At 37.7% G+C, this 16,807-nt stretch overlaps 2 protein-coding genes across 8 annotated transcripts in view; both read left to right on the top strand.

Moving 5' to 3' along the window:
* The window catches only part of LOC103717375 (Tetratricopeptide repeat (TPR)-like superfamily protein), a 36,059-nt gene extending 23,535 nt beyond the window's left edge, over positions 1–12,524 (top strand). For all 7 annotated transcript variants that reach the window (XM_088718588.1, XM_088718587.1, XM_088718592.1 and 4 more), the window contains 5 exons: positions 157–285; positions 4,954–4,989; positions 7,941–8,060; positions 10,415–10,600; positions 12,107–12,524. In XM_088718588.1, coding sequence (XP_088574714.1) covers positions 157–285; positions 4,954–4,989; positions 7,941–8,060; positions 10,415–10,600; positions 12,107–12,217 — 582 coding nt within the window. In that variant the 3' untranslated portion in view covers positions 12,218–12,524. The remainder of the gene's footprint in view (positions 1–156; positions 286–4,953; positions 4,990–7,940; positions 8,061–10,414; positions 10,601–12,106) is intronic.
* Positions 12,525–15,264: 2,740 nt separating this feature from the next.
* LOC120108026 (uncharacterized) lies at positions 15,265–16,295 on the top strand. Its single transcript, XM_039121552.3, has one exon. It carries the CDS (start codon positions 15,351–15,353, stop codon positions 16,038–16,040), a length of 690 nt encoding a protein of 229 aa, XP_038977480.2. The 5' UTR covers positions 15,265–15,350; the 3' UTR covers positions 16,041–16,295.
* Positions 16,296–16,807: the final 512 nt, after the last annotated feature.

Raw genomic sequence — 16,807 nt, 5'->3', positions numbered from 1 at the left:
CTTTTGAGTAAATAACAATATTTTGCCTCATAAAATATCCTTTATTTTTTTTTCGGATATATCTTTAAAGCATGAATACAAGGGCAATATTCTTTGTATTTTGCTGTGAATTACTTAATGATGAACAAATGTGATCTTTGTTCTATCATATTGCAGTATGGGTTAGCAGAGGACACATTAAGATCTGGGAGACCAGTCGATGCAAAAGAAGTCTTTCCTAACGAGCTTTACAGCCAGTCAGCTATTTATATTGCAGCTGCTCATGCTCTGAAACCAACTTACTCGGTAGCTTTCCTTCATATAAATTTCCTCCTCCATCTTGACCATTTCTTAGATTGCAATCTTATGCTACACAGTATATATATAGTCTTATACTAGTGGTGAGTTCAATTGTTAGTTGATCTTGAAGAGTTTGTTAAGCCTAAGAAAAGCCTCTGAAATTTCATATTTTACATGCATGGTTATTATGTGAATATGAGGCCAATGGGAGGTATTGTTGGCTTTTCTCAAGTGAGAAAGATTTCTGTATTTTTGGAAGAACATCTGTATGCTTGTACAGAAGGTTATGTCTGAATACAATGAAAACATTCGTGCGAATCAGGATGTGGCTTCCTTCTACATAATTCTTTCATGAGAAGGTTATGTCTGAAGGCAGTGAAACCTTTCACGAGAATGTGAGGATGTGGCTTCCTTCTAAATAATTCTTTCACTTATTGGTACCTTAATGCACATCACAAAGTGCGACATCCAGGTGTCCTATGTTCTGTAAACAGCAGTTGTTAAAGTGACTTGACACATGATGTCTATCTGTGCAATATAAAAATATAACTTTTACTGTGACACTAAGTTGACTTTTCAAATACATAATTTGACGAAAAAGGTATGTCATTTTGTCTGCAATAAACTAGGAAATATATGATTTTCTGCTGAGCTCAAACACTTTGAGTAAATTTGGGATAGTAGATATGTTGCTAGCGGTATTCCCTTAAGAGTTACTTTCAGATTTTCATCAAGCTTTGACATTTTATGCTTATGTAAGCGCAATGATCCATTCCTGGAGAAGGGCCATGCCCATTTTGTGTTGTACTCAATTGTGCGGAGGTGTCATTGCACCAGAACCTTCAATGAATTTCTGTGGTGAGACTTATGCCTTCAAATGCCTCATTTTTGGACTCCTTTTAGAAACTAAACCTTTTCTTCTTCCTAACGTCGTGTGGAATGGGATTTTTTCCAGTAAGCTTTTATTTTATATTTATTTTTCTTAAAAGCAATGCTACTGATCGGATTTGGGTCTTCTGGTAGTATTAGTGACACACTTAGTATGTTGATTAAGGAGTTCTTAATGCTCTATTGAATGGTTTCTATTCTGGTGGCCAGCATTTAGAGAGGAAAGAGAGAATATAACTATTATGTTCCGTCCACAGCAAGCCATTTAGAATCTCAGCCTTTTATAATTATATCCAATGGATTATAAAACTGGTTGGAATCATTGGATTAAAAGTTTAGACTGTGGATTGTCCCACTGAGGTTTATTCTTTTGCAGCAACAAGATTATGTAAATAATTTCTATTCCCCTTAAATTCCTTACAACCGACAACTATGTGCTTCCAGATGCACATGAAACCTGCAACTTCCGCTTTTATCTTGGAACATATGTTATTGAAGCTCGATTTTTAGGACCTATCAGCAAGCTTAACTCAAGACATTGGAAGAACGAAAAGCTCAAAGTAAGGCTTTTTGTCAATTTTAGATGAAATCATGAAATTGGCTGAAAGTGGACTGAAGTGGTCGAATTTGACTACAAGTGAGTTTCAGTGGTTAGCTCAACAGCTTTCAGTGGGAACATTTTGGCTGAAACTTTAAACCTTGCTGCAATTAAATTTTTAAAGATGGTTTTTGCTCTTCAAATTTCATGTTCATTGTGTGAGATTCCTATTTAGCTATATATTTGGCTTATACCTTAATAAGATGTTGCATTTAGCCCAATCTAACTCCTCTTGTTTCTGTACTGTCATGTATGCTATCAAAACATACTGCAAGATACATGAACTTAAGATTTGATATTGATGGGGTCATGCGATGTTCTCATTGTTTTGCATCTTTTTGCCTTTGCCGGTGTGTTTGCCCATGCCATTAGTTAAGTTCTGCAATCTCAGTGAAGGCTTTAGATTATTCTCTCTTGAGGACTCTGAGTTTGGTCTTCATTTGTCCAAATGATACTGATTGTTCGTTCATGTCTTTTAATTTCAGTTGTTCTATCATTGCTTGATTTAGTAATATTAGTGTTAAGTATTATTATTAGTAGTAGTTGTAATATACTATTATTATTAGTATTAGTCGTTGTCTTCTGCCCATGCCCCTAGATAAGCTGCATGATTTGAATGAAGGCTTTAATTTATTCTCTCTTGAGGACTCCGACTTTGGTCTTCAATTGTCCAAATGATGCCATTGTTTCTTAATGTCTTGTAATTTCAGTTACTTTCATTGTTCTGTGATTTCAAAGTAGGCTTAAGTTTATTCTCTATCAAGGACTCTTTTTTTTTATCTTAGATTATCCAAATGATGCCAATGATTCCTTCATGACCTTTAATTTCATTAATTCTATCATTGCTCAATTTTGGGCTACTGGAAGATAAGTTCCTGGTTTATTCTCCCTTGAGGACTCTGAGTTTTTGGTCTTCGTTTGTCCCAATGATGCCCATTGTTCCTTCATATCTTTTAATTTCAGTTGTTCTATAATTGCTCAAATTTGGCTACTGGAAGATGAGTTCCTCGATTTGAACAAAGGCTGTAGTTTATTCTCTCTTAAGGACTCTGAGTTTGGTGTTTGATTGTCCAAGTGATGCCCATTTGATTTCTGTTGTTTCAACTTCTGGTTGTTTTGGAAACTACAGTCTCCTTTTTCCGTTTTGGTCATCTATAATAACTGGCATCTGTGATTTTTCACAAATTCACTGTCATTTCATATTTTTTCCATTGTGCGTTCGGCTCGTTGACTCTCTAACAACAGAGAGCGTTTTGGAAACGTTGTTGGTTATGTTCGACGTGTTTTCAGCCACATGTCCATATCTTTGGAGCTCTTATGTTCAATGGGTTCCAACAAAACTAACCTCATAAAATTTGGAGATATTTTGATAATTATGAATTATTTTTTTATTGTGCCTAAATCTAGAATTGAAGGTTACATCGAGACATCTTGATTTGGCTAAAAGCAAGCATAAATAAGCTTTCCTTTTCAATTGAAATATTTTTCACAAAGTTTCATAATTTTTAAGTATATTTTGTTGATTATAAATATTTGTGCCATGTATGACATTTTGGGTGTTAATGAATTAAGGGATAATGTATGTTTTGTTGAGGTAGTTAGATCTATCAGATGACTCCAGAGGCTACAGTTTGATGTTTTAATTATTTGGAATTGTTCGATTTTATAGAGGATTTGGTTTGTGTGGTGTCTTTATTGGACTTAGATGTATTTGGTAAATAACAGTCTATCTTTTGCATCTCCATATTTTTTAAAGCAAGTCTTTGCCCACCATTTTATAAAATATTTAAAGAAATAATTGTTATATTGATGTGGCACTTTATCCTCCAAAACTTTATACCTCGTATTTTTGTGGAAGTATTTATGTCATATAAATTGGTCATATCTCGTGAATTTGAGAAAGATTGTTACTCAAAATCTTATTTTGGAATTACTTGGATGAATTTCTATTAAAATATGTTTAAGTCAATTAGTTTCTAAATAATTCAAAAATTGTAGATTTTGGAATTACTTGCACCAGAGAAGTTGCTTAATAATTTATCAAGAGTAGAAGTTGGAACATTACCTCCCTTACAGAAAAAAAAAGAAAAAACAAAATGGGACCTTACTCCACTACAAAAAAAAATGTTTTTTCCGGCGCTTTTTAGATCCTTTAGGACGCTTATAAGCGTCGGTAATTTTCGTGCCGATGCTTTCGAAAGCGTTGCAAAAGCGCTGGGCAGGTGGGGGTGGAAATGTACATATTTGTGCCTGCCAGCTAGCCAAAATAGGTTTCATCCCAGGCCCCTCTTTTCCTAAATTTGCCTTTTCTAGGAATTCGTCAGTAATCTGTACAGGTTGATGGTAGGTTGACAACTGATTGTAAGTTTCTTTTTAATTTTTCTACAGAGCCTTCTTAACTGTTTTTATACAGCCAATTTGATATGATGGTAATCTGTTTTTATATTGTTCTTGGACTTGTTTTTATCCACCTCAAGTTTTTGGAGGTTTTCCAAGAAAAGTTAGCCGTCTATCGCCTTTCCATGACGTATATCGGTATATGCCCTGCATGCTGTTTGCTTATGTATTCTTTCATGTTTTAATCTCTTTATGGACTGTATCGTGTATAGTTTGTACCCATGTTCTATTCTTGCACCACGTAGTGGGGTGTTCTCATCTTTTTTGACTCCCTTCAAACTATTTGTATATGGCTTATGCTGCAAATGGAGCAATGAAGTCACCTGTACACTTTGTAGTTTCATATAGGAAATATGTTTAGACCATGCCTTTCTGTACAATGCTTGCTTCAAATTTTTGTAAGTTATTCTCTTTATGAATGCCTTTTCTTTTAACTATTTATTACTTCTTGATGGTGGATATGACCTCTATAAGTTCATATTCTTGGAGGACAACATGCATTTCATGATTGAGGAGTGTTTTTGAACTATTTGCTAAAAAAAGAAAAAAATCATGTTCTTTCTTGTTATACACAAATAAATACTAATTATGGAAGCAATAAGTATAACAATGTTCTCTTCTAGGTAATTTGCATTTGTATGTCAAGTTTCTGAGCTCATATGATTTTGCAATTTTAAATTGAAGATTAAAGTGAAAGCTGAACGTATTGTGAAAATGCTAATTTGTTGTTGCTTATATTCTAATTGCTAAAATTTTATTAAACTTCATTTTCATTTGTTTACAACATGCAGGTTTACCGCAGTGCTTTGAGATTAGTTCGTTCTATGGTTAGTAGGGCCTCCATTACTTTCTTTTTGAAATTATTTTATTCAAACATTCGTTTTTGTATGCTAATCTTAGTTAATTGCTTATTGAATTGTATTATCTACTATTCTACTAATATATAGTGGGAAAGGGCTTTGTGGTCAGCTTCACGCAGCCAGCACCAAAGCCTGAAGCCAGAACCCTCCTCAATAAAAAGCATCAAAAATTCCTGCCTCTCTGCACTTCTCCCCAGCCCCTTCCTCTCCCCACCTGGGCCCCACTGATTAGAAAAAAAAGGGACGTGTGTAGCATGTGCAAGCCTCTAGTTTTATATAGTAATTTAATTACCATGTAATTTCTTCCTGATAAAGTTAGACAGAAACAATCAAAAGGTGGCTGCTTTTGTTAAAATCCTCCTTGTTGTTAGTGGATAGCCATGCATTAATTCCTCCACAATGGCATTGCATGGTTTGATTTTATTCTCTGAATTGAATTTTGTTAGTACGGGGTATGGATATTGATCATAAATCATAGTCATTTGATACACCATAGGCAACAAAAGGCTGTCTGGATTGCATAGCCTTGTCCAGACTCATACTCTATGCTTCCACTTTTACCTTTAATTTTGGGAAACATAAGAAAATCTAAACAAGTTTTTTTGTTGAAAACTTTTACCTAACACTCATAAATCACACGTTCTTTTTTGAAAGTGAAAATTCATAATATCCTTTGTTAGATGGTTGGTTATGATGGATTTGATTTGGATACAACTTTCAGTTCACTTCAAGTTTTCTTTTGTAGCTCAAAGCTTCAAATCCTATACATATGGCCTCTCTCCTCTTTCCCTCTCCCTCCCTTCTCCCCTTCTCTTTAAAAGAGTATGTTGAGCAGTGTATAAAAGAATTGGACTCATTTCTTTTACATCGTTATTTTAGTACATCCAGATGCAATGAGATTGTCTCGTTAAAGCAGTGGCCTTTTGCCTGTTATTAGTCTATAATGGTCAAAAATACTGAAAGATCCCTATAATAAATATTTTGCTGTAAAGTTTTTTTCTAGTTTGTTTTTTCAACAGCACAAAACAAAAGAAAATGTTTCAATTAAAATGTTAATCCATAATTATGCCATTATTTATCTATTCAAAGATAAATAGAGGAGGAAAAGATAACAGGAAAAATAGTGGGGGTTTTGGAGATAAAACCATCAGGAAACTGCTGGTGACCATCGTTGCTGCAATCCTTGAGCCAGACATATCACTCACAAAATGAGTAAATTGTGACTACACCAGTTGCCTGTATATTCTCTGTGGATATCAATCATAAACTTTTATTCTGTTGAAAGGTTACATGATTGATAGCAAGGACTCTTGATTAGTGAACCTTGAGAGGGGTGTAACCATAAAGCAGCAAGAGAGTGTAAATCGTCAAAGTGTATTTCTACCATTTATATAATGGTGAGAACAGAAGAAAATGGTGTCTAATCAATGTTGAGCATGAGAAAAATAAAATAATAAGCAATCCTCTAGATTCAATGTGAAAGGCTCCTTTCCAGGGTTTGCTTTTGCAGATTTTCATAATGATCCACCAGCAAGTCTTTCTATGACCATGTTTGGTGGATAATTTCTTCCTCACACAACTTGGATATCAATCTTCCGGTGATTGCAAATCTACCTACATTTTCTACCTGTGGACCAGCTACTAGATCACCCCGTAGATAAGGGCAATCTGGAAACCTGTCAGAGCATTTTCTCCTTTCTGTGCTGGGCTACTTCGGTTGCCTGCAATGAGTCATTGAACAAATAGTATGTAATCCCTGTTCGCTTACTCAGCAATCCAAGTCCCTTGCTTTGGAGTTTCATCATGCCTCTGACTCTAACAAAACTTTGCTCCTATCATTCAACTGTTAGACCTTTAGCTCCCAAAACCTTCCTCTTTTTTACTTTGTAATTTCCTGGCAACTTAAGAATTAAAGCAATCAAAGTCAATTATGATGGGTTTCATCATGAGTCTAATCGTAGTGGAGTAGGTTCATTTTCTGTGATCACAGGGTCGCATTATCAATGCTAGCTTCTGCTATATAAAGTCTTGCCCAATAAAAATGGCAGAGCTCCTGTCAGTTTGAAATGGTCTTCTCATGGCTACAGACAATTATAATGCTTGGAGGTATGGTTGGGACTTTTTCATTTATTGGATCAATAGCACATGTTGGGACCTGGAAATTTATATACCTATTCTATATGACATTGGGCCATTGTCGTCTTGATTATTACAGAGCTTCTCATATATTTTGTGAAGGCAACCAATCAGCTAATTGGATTGCCAGAGTACGTGTGTTTGAGGGAGATAATGGCAACTGGTTCACTGACTGTCCATGCAACCAAAGGAGGTGTGCTCAGGCTGATTGTGATGGGTGTATTACGTAGAAAGAATTAGAGGCGCCTAGCCCCTCATTACTGACAAGGGAGAGAAAAAAAAACTTTCAAATATCATTACCTTGGCTTTAGGTAAGGAAATGAGAATATAACATTGCATTTTTATGTTTAAAATTTCTGCACCTGCAGTAAGTCAAACCAAGGCAGAGCTACACTCAGAGCTTCAAGGATTTACAAGATATGACATATATTGGGACTGCCTGAGATTTTGACTACTTTCTGTTTGCCTGGGTCCTAAATTCTAACTACTAAATTTTCTATCTAAAGAGCCTACTAATTGTGTTATGCAATCAAGAATATTCAATCCATGATCCCAAAAACAAGACGTGATTCCTTGATTCAATTTACATTTGCACAATTTACCAGTTCTGGTGATGCTTAAAATCACAGTTCATGCCTTGTAGTAAGTCCTAATGCTGGAATAAGTTGTTACCCATTTAATTTGTATGAATTTATAATGAATAAGATAATTGTTTGTATCTTTTGTAGCAATATGTGATTCAATTTATGTCTGTCTCTCATTATGATGTGTTTTATGGACAGCTACCTCTGCCCTACCTCAAAGTGGGATATTTGACTGCACCACCTGCAAAGGACCCAATTGCATCTCATAAAGTTTGGGAAAGATCCCAGTTTGTTTTGAATCATGAAGGCCTTCAACAGGTCAGATGGCTATTGTTAGTCAAATCTAATAACAGATTGGTGATGACATTGTAATCGTTATTTATGTTCTTGCGCATTGTTTTGTGGATTGGAAGCTACTGGTTTTCTCTATTTTACTTAGGATATAAGGTCTATTGTCTTTTCCTTCTGGTTTGGTTGTTATATTTTGAGGCAATTAGGATGCGATCTTTTATTAATGGAAGATACCCCATGTCAATTTCTTGGCTCTGCTACTATTCCATTGTATGGGTTTGTGTGTATCTTAGTTGCCCTCTATAACATGTGAAAAACTGACTTGAGTTACTAGTGGAAATCACATCAGTGTGTCTGCATGTGATCCAACTTTTTCTAATATATCTAATGAAAAATTAAATAAATAAATACTCACTGAATCACTTAGCTAGATCAAGGTATGTTGTCTCGGTACCAGGCCCCGTACTAGTGCCACGTTATCATTGTTAATACAGGATAGTATGAGGCCTAATCGGCATGCCAAAGTTTGGTACACTCCCGATACCAGATATCGGTACCGACCTGGTATGGTATGGTACATTCTATACCGTTCGGTTCGGTACAGTACGGCATACCATAGACTAGATAATAAAATTATTATCGACAATCTTTCTTGATTGTATTTCACTTCTTCACCTATAACTGTAGGACTTAAAATCATGGGACAATTTCATTTTTAAGATAGCGAAAGCTTGGGAGTCACCTCATTAATTTACTTACTCAATAAAACATTTATTTACTGCCAGTAAATTTCAGTAGAATGCTCCTCCTTTTTCCTGAGAACAATAGTGGAACACCATATGAATGATGGAAGAACTACTTTTGTCAAATGCTTAGGAAAATGTCTCAGGATTTAAACACAGAACAACCTACTCCTAGTAGAAGAGGTTGCGTGCCCTGGTTTATAGCCCCATTTGGTAGAATGCTATTTAGTCTTGAGCCCCATTTGCAAGAAGAATGCTCTTTTAGTCTTTAGGCAGTCCGGGTCAAAGTTGCTGATTTGTCCTTGCATAAGATTCATGTAAAGACTAAACTAATAGAAAAAACCTCTGCTTTTTGTCCAATAGATTTGCAAATGTTAAGGAAGGAGTAGATACACTCTTCAGTAGAGGAAAGCATGAAGATGTGATTTTGTTTCTTCCATGCATAGGCATATGTTGGATCTGTCGCATTGACAATCCCTACATGTGAAGTAAAAATTTCAGATTATGTTTGCTGACTTTTTGTGACCTGTGATATATGGCTATGATACATCACATTGTCATGAAAATGAAGACCATGACGGAAAATTGCATTTCCCATTATGCAAATGAACATTACATACATTACTTTGATTTGATGCATTAACTTGCCTGTATACTAATGCAACATAACATCTATATTTTCTCAAGCGAAATATCATGAGACATTGTAAAGATCCTCTTTTAGTTTTTTCTATAATAGCTAAGAAAAAAAATATCTGCATTTGCACTTTGATAAAAGCATTTTTGTTATCTATTCGCTTCCTATGTAATGGTATGAGTCTATGAGATTCCTAACAAAAAATAAAGAACTCATACTTTGACTATGAGTCATTCGCATATCTATTGACTTCAATAGAACTGGGAGAGTTGTCTAGATCTTATAGATTCCATTGGCAAAGTCTGAAACCAATTTGTCCTTGATCAAGTAACTGTCAATTTTCCTGAACTTCATATAACCCCCTTTACTTTCTGGAACAAGCAAAGGCTCAAGCGTCAGTGACCCGATGGATGAGGTTTGCAAGTACATGGAAGTATTAGGAGATGGCAAGAAAGGTAGAAAAGACATAGTGTGGCAATTCAATCAGCCAAATTACTATAAAATATTATATATATATATATATATATATATATATATATATATTCCTAATCTGAGTATGAACGAAATCATGTCAATATATTTTTGTTAGTGATATTTCTTAACTGAGGAAGTGTTATACTTTGTTGGTGATGTTGAGCCAGTCATTCTAACAGTGCTGTACATGTGGTGACTTTACCCACATACAATTTGTTGTTGTATGTAGTCAATTTGACTGTGGCTTTTCGCAGATACTTTAGCAGTCTTAGTGTATGCACGAAAAATGGGTACTGTCATTTCCAAGGGTAACATCTCACTACAACTAGTGCATGAATGAAAAGTGGGTACTGTCATTTCATTATTTTTCCAAGCAACAGGTTCTTTCCTTGTATATGCATATCAGTGTATGATGATTTCATAACTAAGAGATAATTTAGAAAATATTTAGAGAAATGTTTATTTGGTGCAAATAGCTACCACTTATTGTTTTTCAGAGAGTGATGCTTCTATTCCACTCTTTTCAGGTCACTAAGGGCGACAAACAATTATCACAAAGCCCCTCTGGTAGGCTGCAAGGATCTGCACACAATGATAAATCACTAGTTAAAGTTGATATACCAGATATTTTCTCTGTATCAGCATGTGCAGACCTAACCCTGCCACCAGGTGCAGGACTTTGTATAGATACAATTCATGGACCTGTATATCTGGTAAGATATTACCTCCAAATGTTATTAAAAGCTTCCTGCATTTAGATAGTTAAATTTGTTTCATAATATATCATCATTGTGTTCATCTTCCCTGTAACCACTGTCTATCTTTTAGATTGGAGAACTGATTCCATTTATTTCTGCACAAGTGTCTGAGATGGTTGTATATTCGGTCATTTCCACTCACAAGCAATCTCATTGTCATTGGGGTTATAAATTGGTTAGCCTGTGTTTTGGATCATTATATCCTAATGTGAATGTGAGAACAGTTATGTTCCAACCAAATCAAATCTGGACTCGATGACTATAGGACCAGTACCCCCCATATCTATCTGCTACATGTGCATGTGATGTTTTGGTAGCCATGCTTTAACATTCACACGACCCAAGTTTATACTATTAAATAATTAAGCACCCTATATATTATTAGTTTTTGATCGCTGAGGTTCAATTCCTACATAATAAAAAATTTTAATGTGGTTACTGGATTAGTTTATTACTGATCCAGATTTAGGATTCATACCCGGTTCTTGACAGAAGATCAGGTAACATCAGGCTGAAAGTATCACCAAACCACCAGTACCAATATCACTTAAAATGCTTTCGAGGATAAAAAATTGCTAATGAGTTGAAGTGTGTGTGCATCTACATGTACGCATGCGTGCGTCTTTGTGTGTGCATGAGGTGCATGTTTGCATGCTTGTGGGTAAATTCTTTCATTTTCTTACTATTGGGAAGGCGGTCATATCATTAAACTTTGTGATAATTGGTGCTATATCATATTCTCGCTGCCATGAAAATTAGAATAACAGACACAGTAGTGAAATGAATTTGATTTAACCTGAAGTGTAAATTCTTTTGTCTTCTAACTATTAGTGAGGTGGTCATGCCGTCAAACTTTGTGATAATTGGCCACTTTGGAAGCATTTGTTAAGTAGTGATCAATGAATTTCTTTTAGAACATGAACACAGGTTTTTTTTCATTTTGTGTGGAATGGATGATCAAGATGCATGATGCACAGATTAGAGCTTAATGCTTGGGGATGTGCATCCTAGTGCTTAATAAGGGCCACTATTGTCATCAATTACTACCTGGCCACTGCAGTTGTGATGGTGATCTGATGACACATATAAACGTGCCCTTAAGGAATGCTACTTTTCCTGACTTTCTATCATGCCTCTCTATTGGTTTTGGGTAATCTCAGCAGTAGATACTGAAATTATTTTGTTGAAAGCCACTTTGTGTTATTCTTTTCTTCCTCTTTATGCATATTCAGCCATTTTTGGGCTGAGTTGTCTGCTTGAAGAACTTGTACTGGCAAAGAAATTGAGAAATTTTTTCACCTGTTACATATTTGTAAATGAAATCTGTCTCTGTGCGCGCGCTCACAGGCACATGCTTGAAGTTCAGTTCAGAACATACGAAAACTATGGTCTTTGTTTTGGTTTTCAGAGGAGACTATTGGTTTGTCTCAATGCTCATGCTAGTTACTATTCTGATACCAGGTTGCTGACACATGGGAGTCTCTTGATGGATGGCTAGATGCAATCCAGCTTGTTTACACCATTTCTGCAAGAGGAAAGAGTGATGTTCTTGCTGGAATCATAACTGGTTGATCCCCTCAATTAAACCTGAAATACCATGTAATTTATCTCCATGTTGGCTCAATGGGCCTTAAATATTCGATCATACATGTCTTATAAAATGGTTTTTCAATTGATATGCCTTGAGATTTCTGATGTTAATTATTGTAGAACATGCTGACCATTGTGTACTCTTTGTTGATGGATTATAGGTTGAGTAAACTGTGGAGGTGGGATTCCACAGTGGTAAGAATATCCTTAATTTTTGATAATGGATATTTATATAGCAGCTCCAGTATTGATTGAAATAAAGTTGAATAATGATTTGTTTCTCAAAAAATTGATACCTTGCCTACTTTTATAGATTAAGTTGCTTGCTCTACGAATGCCGTGCAAGGCTTCGTAAGTTAAAAAATCTTCTTTCCTGTTGCTGGTCTTATCCAGGTGACATCTTGGTAAGTCATCTTGATATTCTGCGACTGTTTCTTCTTTCTGGCAGAGACATTAGACATGAGTATTACTTACAACTTGGATAGACCCAAGAAGAATTAGAGGTCATAATGCTAAAAATGAAGATTATAATTGACAATTCCTCCAATAATATAGATGTAAAGATTTTCCTTGTTCATTATTTTTGGGCAATTTTTAACATAATCCCTCCTCGTAAGGCTTTCTGCAAGAATTGTTGCTGCAAAACAGCAAATCTAGGTGATCGCTGATCCATTGAAGCAAGACGTTCTTTCCATCAACACCGGTCCCAATCTCCCCTAATCCAAAATGATAACCCTGCTCTTCGCTGCTGCTCGGTTGCTTCTACCATTTCTTGTGGTGAGTCCAAAGCCCTCTGGGAATCTGAAAGGCGACGTTGCAGGGAAGTGCTATCCAGCACCCGCCTAGTTTCCTGCTCTATTTCCTGCTCTGATGTGGCGTCCTGTGAATACCCTCACCTACCTCCACCAGTCCCCAACCGCCACGGAGGACAGGGAACAATGCGGGGAATATCGAGTCAACGATACCTTAACGGCATCCTATATGCGAATCCATGGGACTCTTCTTTCTTCAGAGGCCCTAGCGTGACGCGAGTCCGGCTGGATTTGGCCCTTTTAGGAATCCCGTGGTGCCTGCCCACAGAGTTTTTAATGTTTTAAAACCAATAGTCTTTGTTAGCTATCGGTGATGGGAGCGAAAAGCGCTCCAAGGCGGGATGCTAGTAACTATAAGATCCCTTTCACTCACGATTTCTTGCTCTGGGAATCGTTCGCCATCGTAGTCTACTGTCAGATTTTTTTTATTTGGTAGGCGTCAATCCAGATTCCAGAATAAGCGCAAGTTGGAAGGATGCGCCATTGTCGGGGCCTCCCAATTTGCTGCTGTGGGACCCCTGGGCCCACCACGTCTCCGTGTCGGACGTCTCGTTGGTCCCACGCTTGTAAGCCGTCACATCAGGCGGCTGCTGTGCTGCCTGAGCAGTCATATCATCATAGGTTCATTATTTCTTCTTTAGAAAAAGAAATCGATGATTGGATGTGAGATCGTCAGCATTTTACTGCAGACGTTGTATACTACTAAATTACATAAACATTTACATGCATCCTAATGGGAGTGAAATAAGTACCATCTGATCGAGAGAGAGTGTGGTTGGTATGTGGCCTTTGCGAGTGGACGCGGCAGAGCAGGAGGACCGCCGGTTATTTATGGTCGAGTTGAAGGAACCATGGAGGAGCTTCTAGCGACAACTGAGCCCACAAAAAAGAGGAGATCGAATGCGTTCTGGTGGTTTCAACCGGTTCTTTTTTTTAAAATCACATTTAGAATGAACTAGACTGGACGGATAGACAAACTAGAGAAATGATTTACATCCAACCCAAAGAAGAAAATTCATATGGGACAAGAAAGAAATATGAGAGAGCTTCTAATTTTGCTATATTTTTTTTAGTATCTATTTAAAAAAAACTTAAAAAGTTAAAGATGCTTTTTACTGACAGACACACAAAAATGCAGCATTATATTTTTTTATTTTTAGAATATATTTTTTTTACTGATATATACTATATGGTCAAGTGATATATACCAAATAAATTAATCATCTAGTAAATCAATGCATACCTTTAGACATATTGATATATAATTTTCAAAATATGATATTTATTGATGTACAGTACACAGCTAGGTAATACATACTTAATAAATTAGATAAAGCTAGAAACTATATACTGGTATTGATAAACATCACGTTCTAAAAATTGTATCGATTTATTTAGACTTATGTATTGACTTGTTAAATGACTAATTTACTTAATATATATCATCTGACTATGTAATGTGTGCTAATAAATGCTAGAGAAGTTTTTAACTTTTAAGTTTTTTTTTTAAGATGAGCATTAAAAAAAATATGATAAAATATACAGCCTGTCCCATATGATTTTTATTCCAACCAAGAGACCTGCCAACAATGTGATAGAGCTTAGCTGTAAGAGGGTCATATCCACTGAATCAGCTATTGTTGGTTAAAGGGATCCATCTCAATAAATGATAGGCCTGATTAATAAAAGCAGGGGAGAGGGTTATTTACCAAAAAAAAAAAAAAAGCAGGGGAGAGGGTCATATTTCAAGCAAGAAGCTTGTTCATAATCATGAGAGTAACTCTTTTAGGTTCTTGTATTGTATGCCTAAAGTTCCAAGTCCTCTTCAATCACCAGAGGGTCCATCTCAATCACGTGGTGTCCATGCATCAACTATAAATGGAAGATTAAATGGGATAAGACTGTTTGATCACCCACCGCCGATTGATCAGCCGATGACGGTGATTGTTTGGGCCGGATTCACCGGTTCAGACTCGAACTGGATAGGATCTTGTCTTTCCGCTCAAAATCATTGCCGAACCTTTTAAACGTAGCAGCTGTCTGGTGTTATTAGACAGAATGAGGCAGTCCGGTTGCCGGTCCACCGGTCTACCGTGTCCACTCCCCGCGAGCGGAATCTCCATCCTCACGATCGGCTTTCTCTAGATTCTCCCAAAATCCCAGCTGTCGTGGGCGGTCCGTTGCACCTCAGGACCACGATAAGATAAACACCCATCGGGTGTAATTATAAGGAGACGCAAGAGGACCCGGCACCGAGAAGAAAGAGAGAGGAAGGGACGGGCGGGCTGGCGGTCGAGGCCGTGATGGGAGAGGGGGCGATCGCACCGGTGAAGATACCTTCTTTTTCGTTTCCCCAAACCATCCCCTCCTCCTCTTTCTCTTCCATCCGATTCCTCGGCCTCTTGAAGCAGCCCGATTCCGGCCCCAGACCGAACGCTAACCTTAACCTCGAGCTCGACGAGAGCGACGTCTTCTGGTCCGCCTCTGAGATCTCTTCCGCCTCCTCCTCCCCCTCCGCTGCCGGCCCTGCCTCCTACTCTCCGTCTGACCGATACCATCACCAGCGGCCCGAGACCCGGCCCTTCGTGCCGGAAAGGTCCGGCCTATCGGCCGCGCTGGCGGAGGACAGCCTGCTCCTGGTGAGGCAGAGGCGGCCGGCGGCGGCCTCGCGGGATGGCGTGCCGGTGCCGGCGGGGGGGTCCGGGGGAGGGATGGGGATGGGAAACGGGTGCCACCAGTCTGCGCCAGTGAACGTGCCGGCGTGGCCGAGCTGGAGGAGGGGGAGGAAGGTGGAAGCGGTGGAGGAGGGGGAGGAAGATAGAGAGCTGGAGGAGGAGGAGGAGGAGGAGGAGGAGATGGTGCCGCCGCACGTGATCGTGGCGAGGTCGCACGAGATGACGTTCTCGGTGTTCGAGGGCGTAGGGCGGACCCTCAAAGGGAGGGATCTCCGGCAGGTACGGAACGCCGTCTTGCAGAAGACCGGTTTCCTCTGATTCGTTCTCTCTCCCCCTTCTCTCTCTCTTGTTCTCTTGCTCCCTTGTCCTTTTTCCCCTTCCCTTTTCTTACCGACTGGTATGGGTTTTGTTGTGATTGTACTTTTAGATGCTCCTTTTTTCGTGTAGGTTGTGATGAAGCCTAGATGTCTAGTTCGTTGTGTAATCACCATTTAGTTGTATTATCAATTGGATATTGTACGTAATCATGGTTCTGTTTGGAATAAAAAGATGCTAGTCTTTTTTTTCCTCTCATTTTCTTGTTTATGTTTTCATTGTAAATAAGCTTTATTGGAGGTTGATGTCACAACTGTTGAAGAATTTTCGCTGTAAAAGTTCTCTTTCCCTGCTATCTAACATGTATATGACATTATATTTTCTGTTTGAAATCTGGCACTGTTTGATTAAGATGAAGGAGCTGCAAAGTCTGTGTATTGGCATGTGATTCTTGTTTAGATTATCTTTCTTTAGATTAATTGAATCCAGACGAAAGAAGAATAATAGAAAACGTTATCATCATATATTTACCAATTAGTACAAGATTTCATTGGATGAATTAGGGGCAGGTAAGTGGAATCCGACGTGTATGATATTTGGATTGTCACTGCTCTGGTTGACTTGACGCTTCTACAGTCCAAACAACCTATATTATTGTTATTATTTGCTGTTTCGATGATGGTAGTATGGGGCACCCAAACTTTCCCATTATAAACTGATCCTCCTTATATAGTGGGTCGCGCAACTATTGGCCTAGGGCCCATCTTGTA

The sequence above is a fragment of the Phoenix dactylifera genome, chromosome 3, assembly GCF_051530095.1.
Source record: "Phoenix dactylifera cultivar Ajwa chromosome 3, Ajwa_hap1_PhDact_Kaust_v1.1, whole genome shotgun sequence".
NCBI lineage: Eukaryota > Viridiplantae > Streptophyta > Magnoliopsida > Arecales > Arecaceae > Phoenix > Phoenix dactylifera.
The sequence above is the reverse complement of the archived record's forward strand: the minus strand, read 5'-3'. Positions and strand labels throughout refer to the sequence as shown.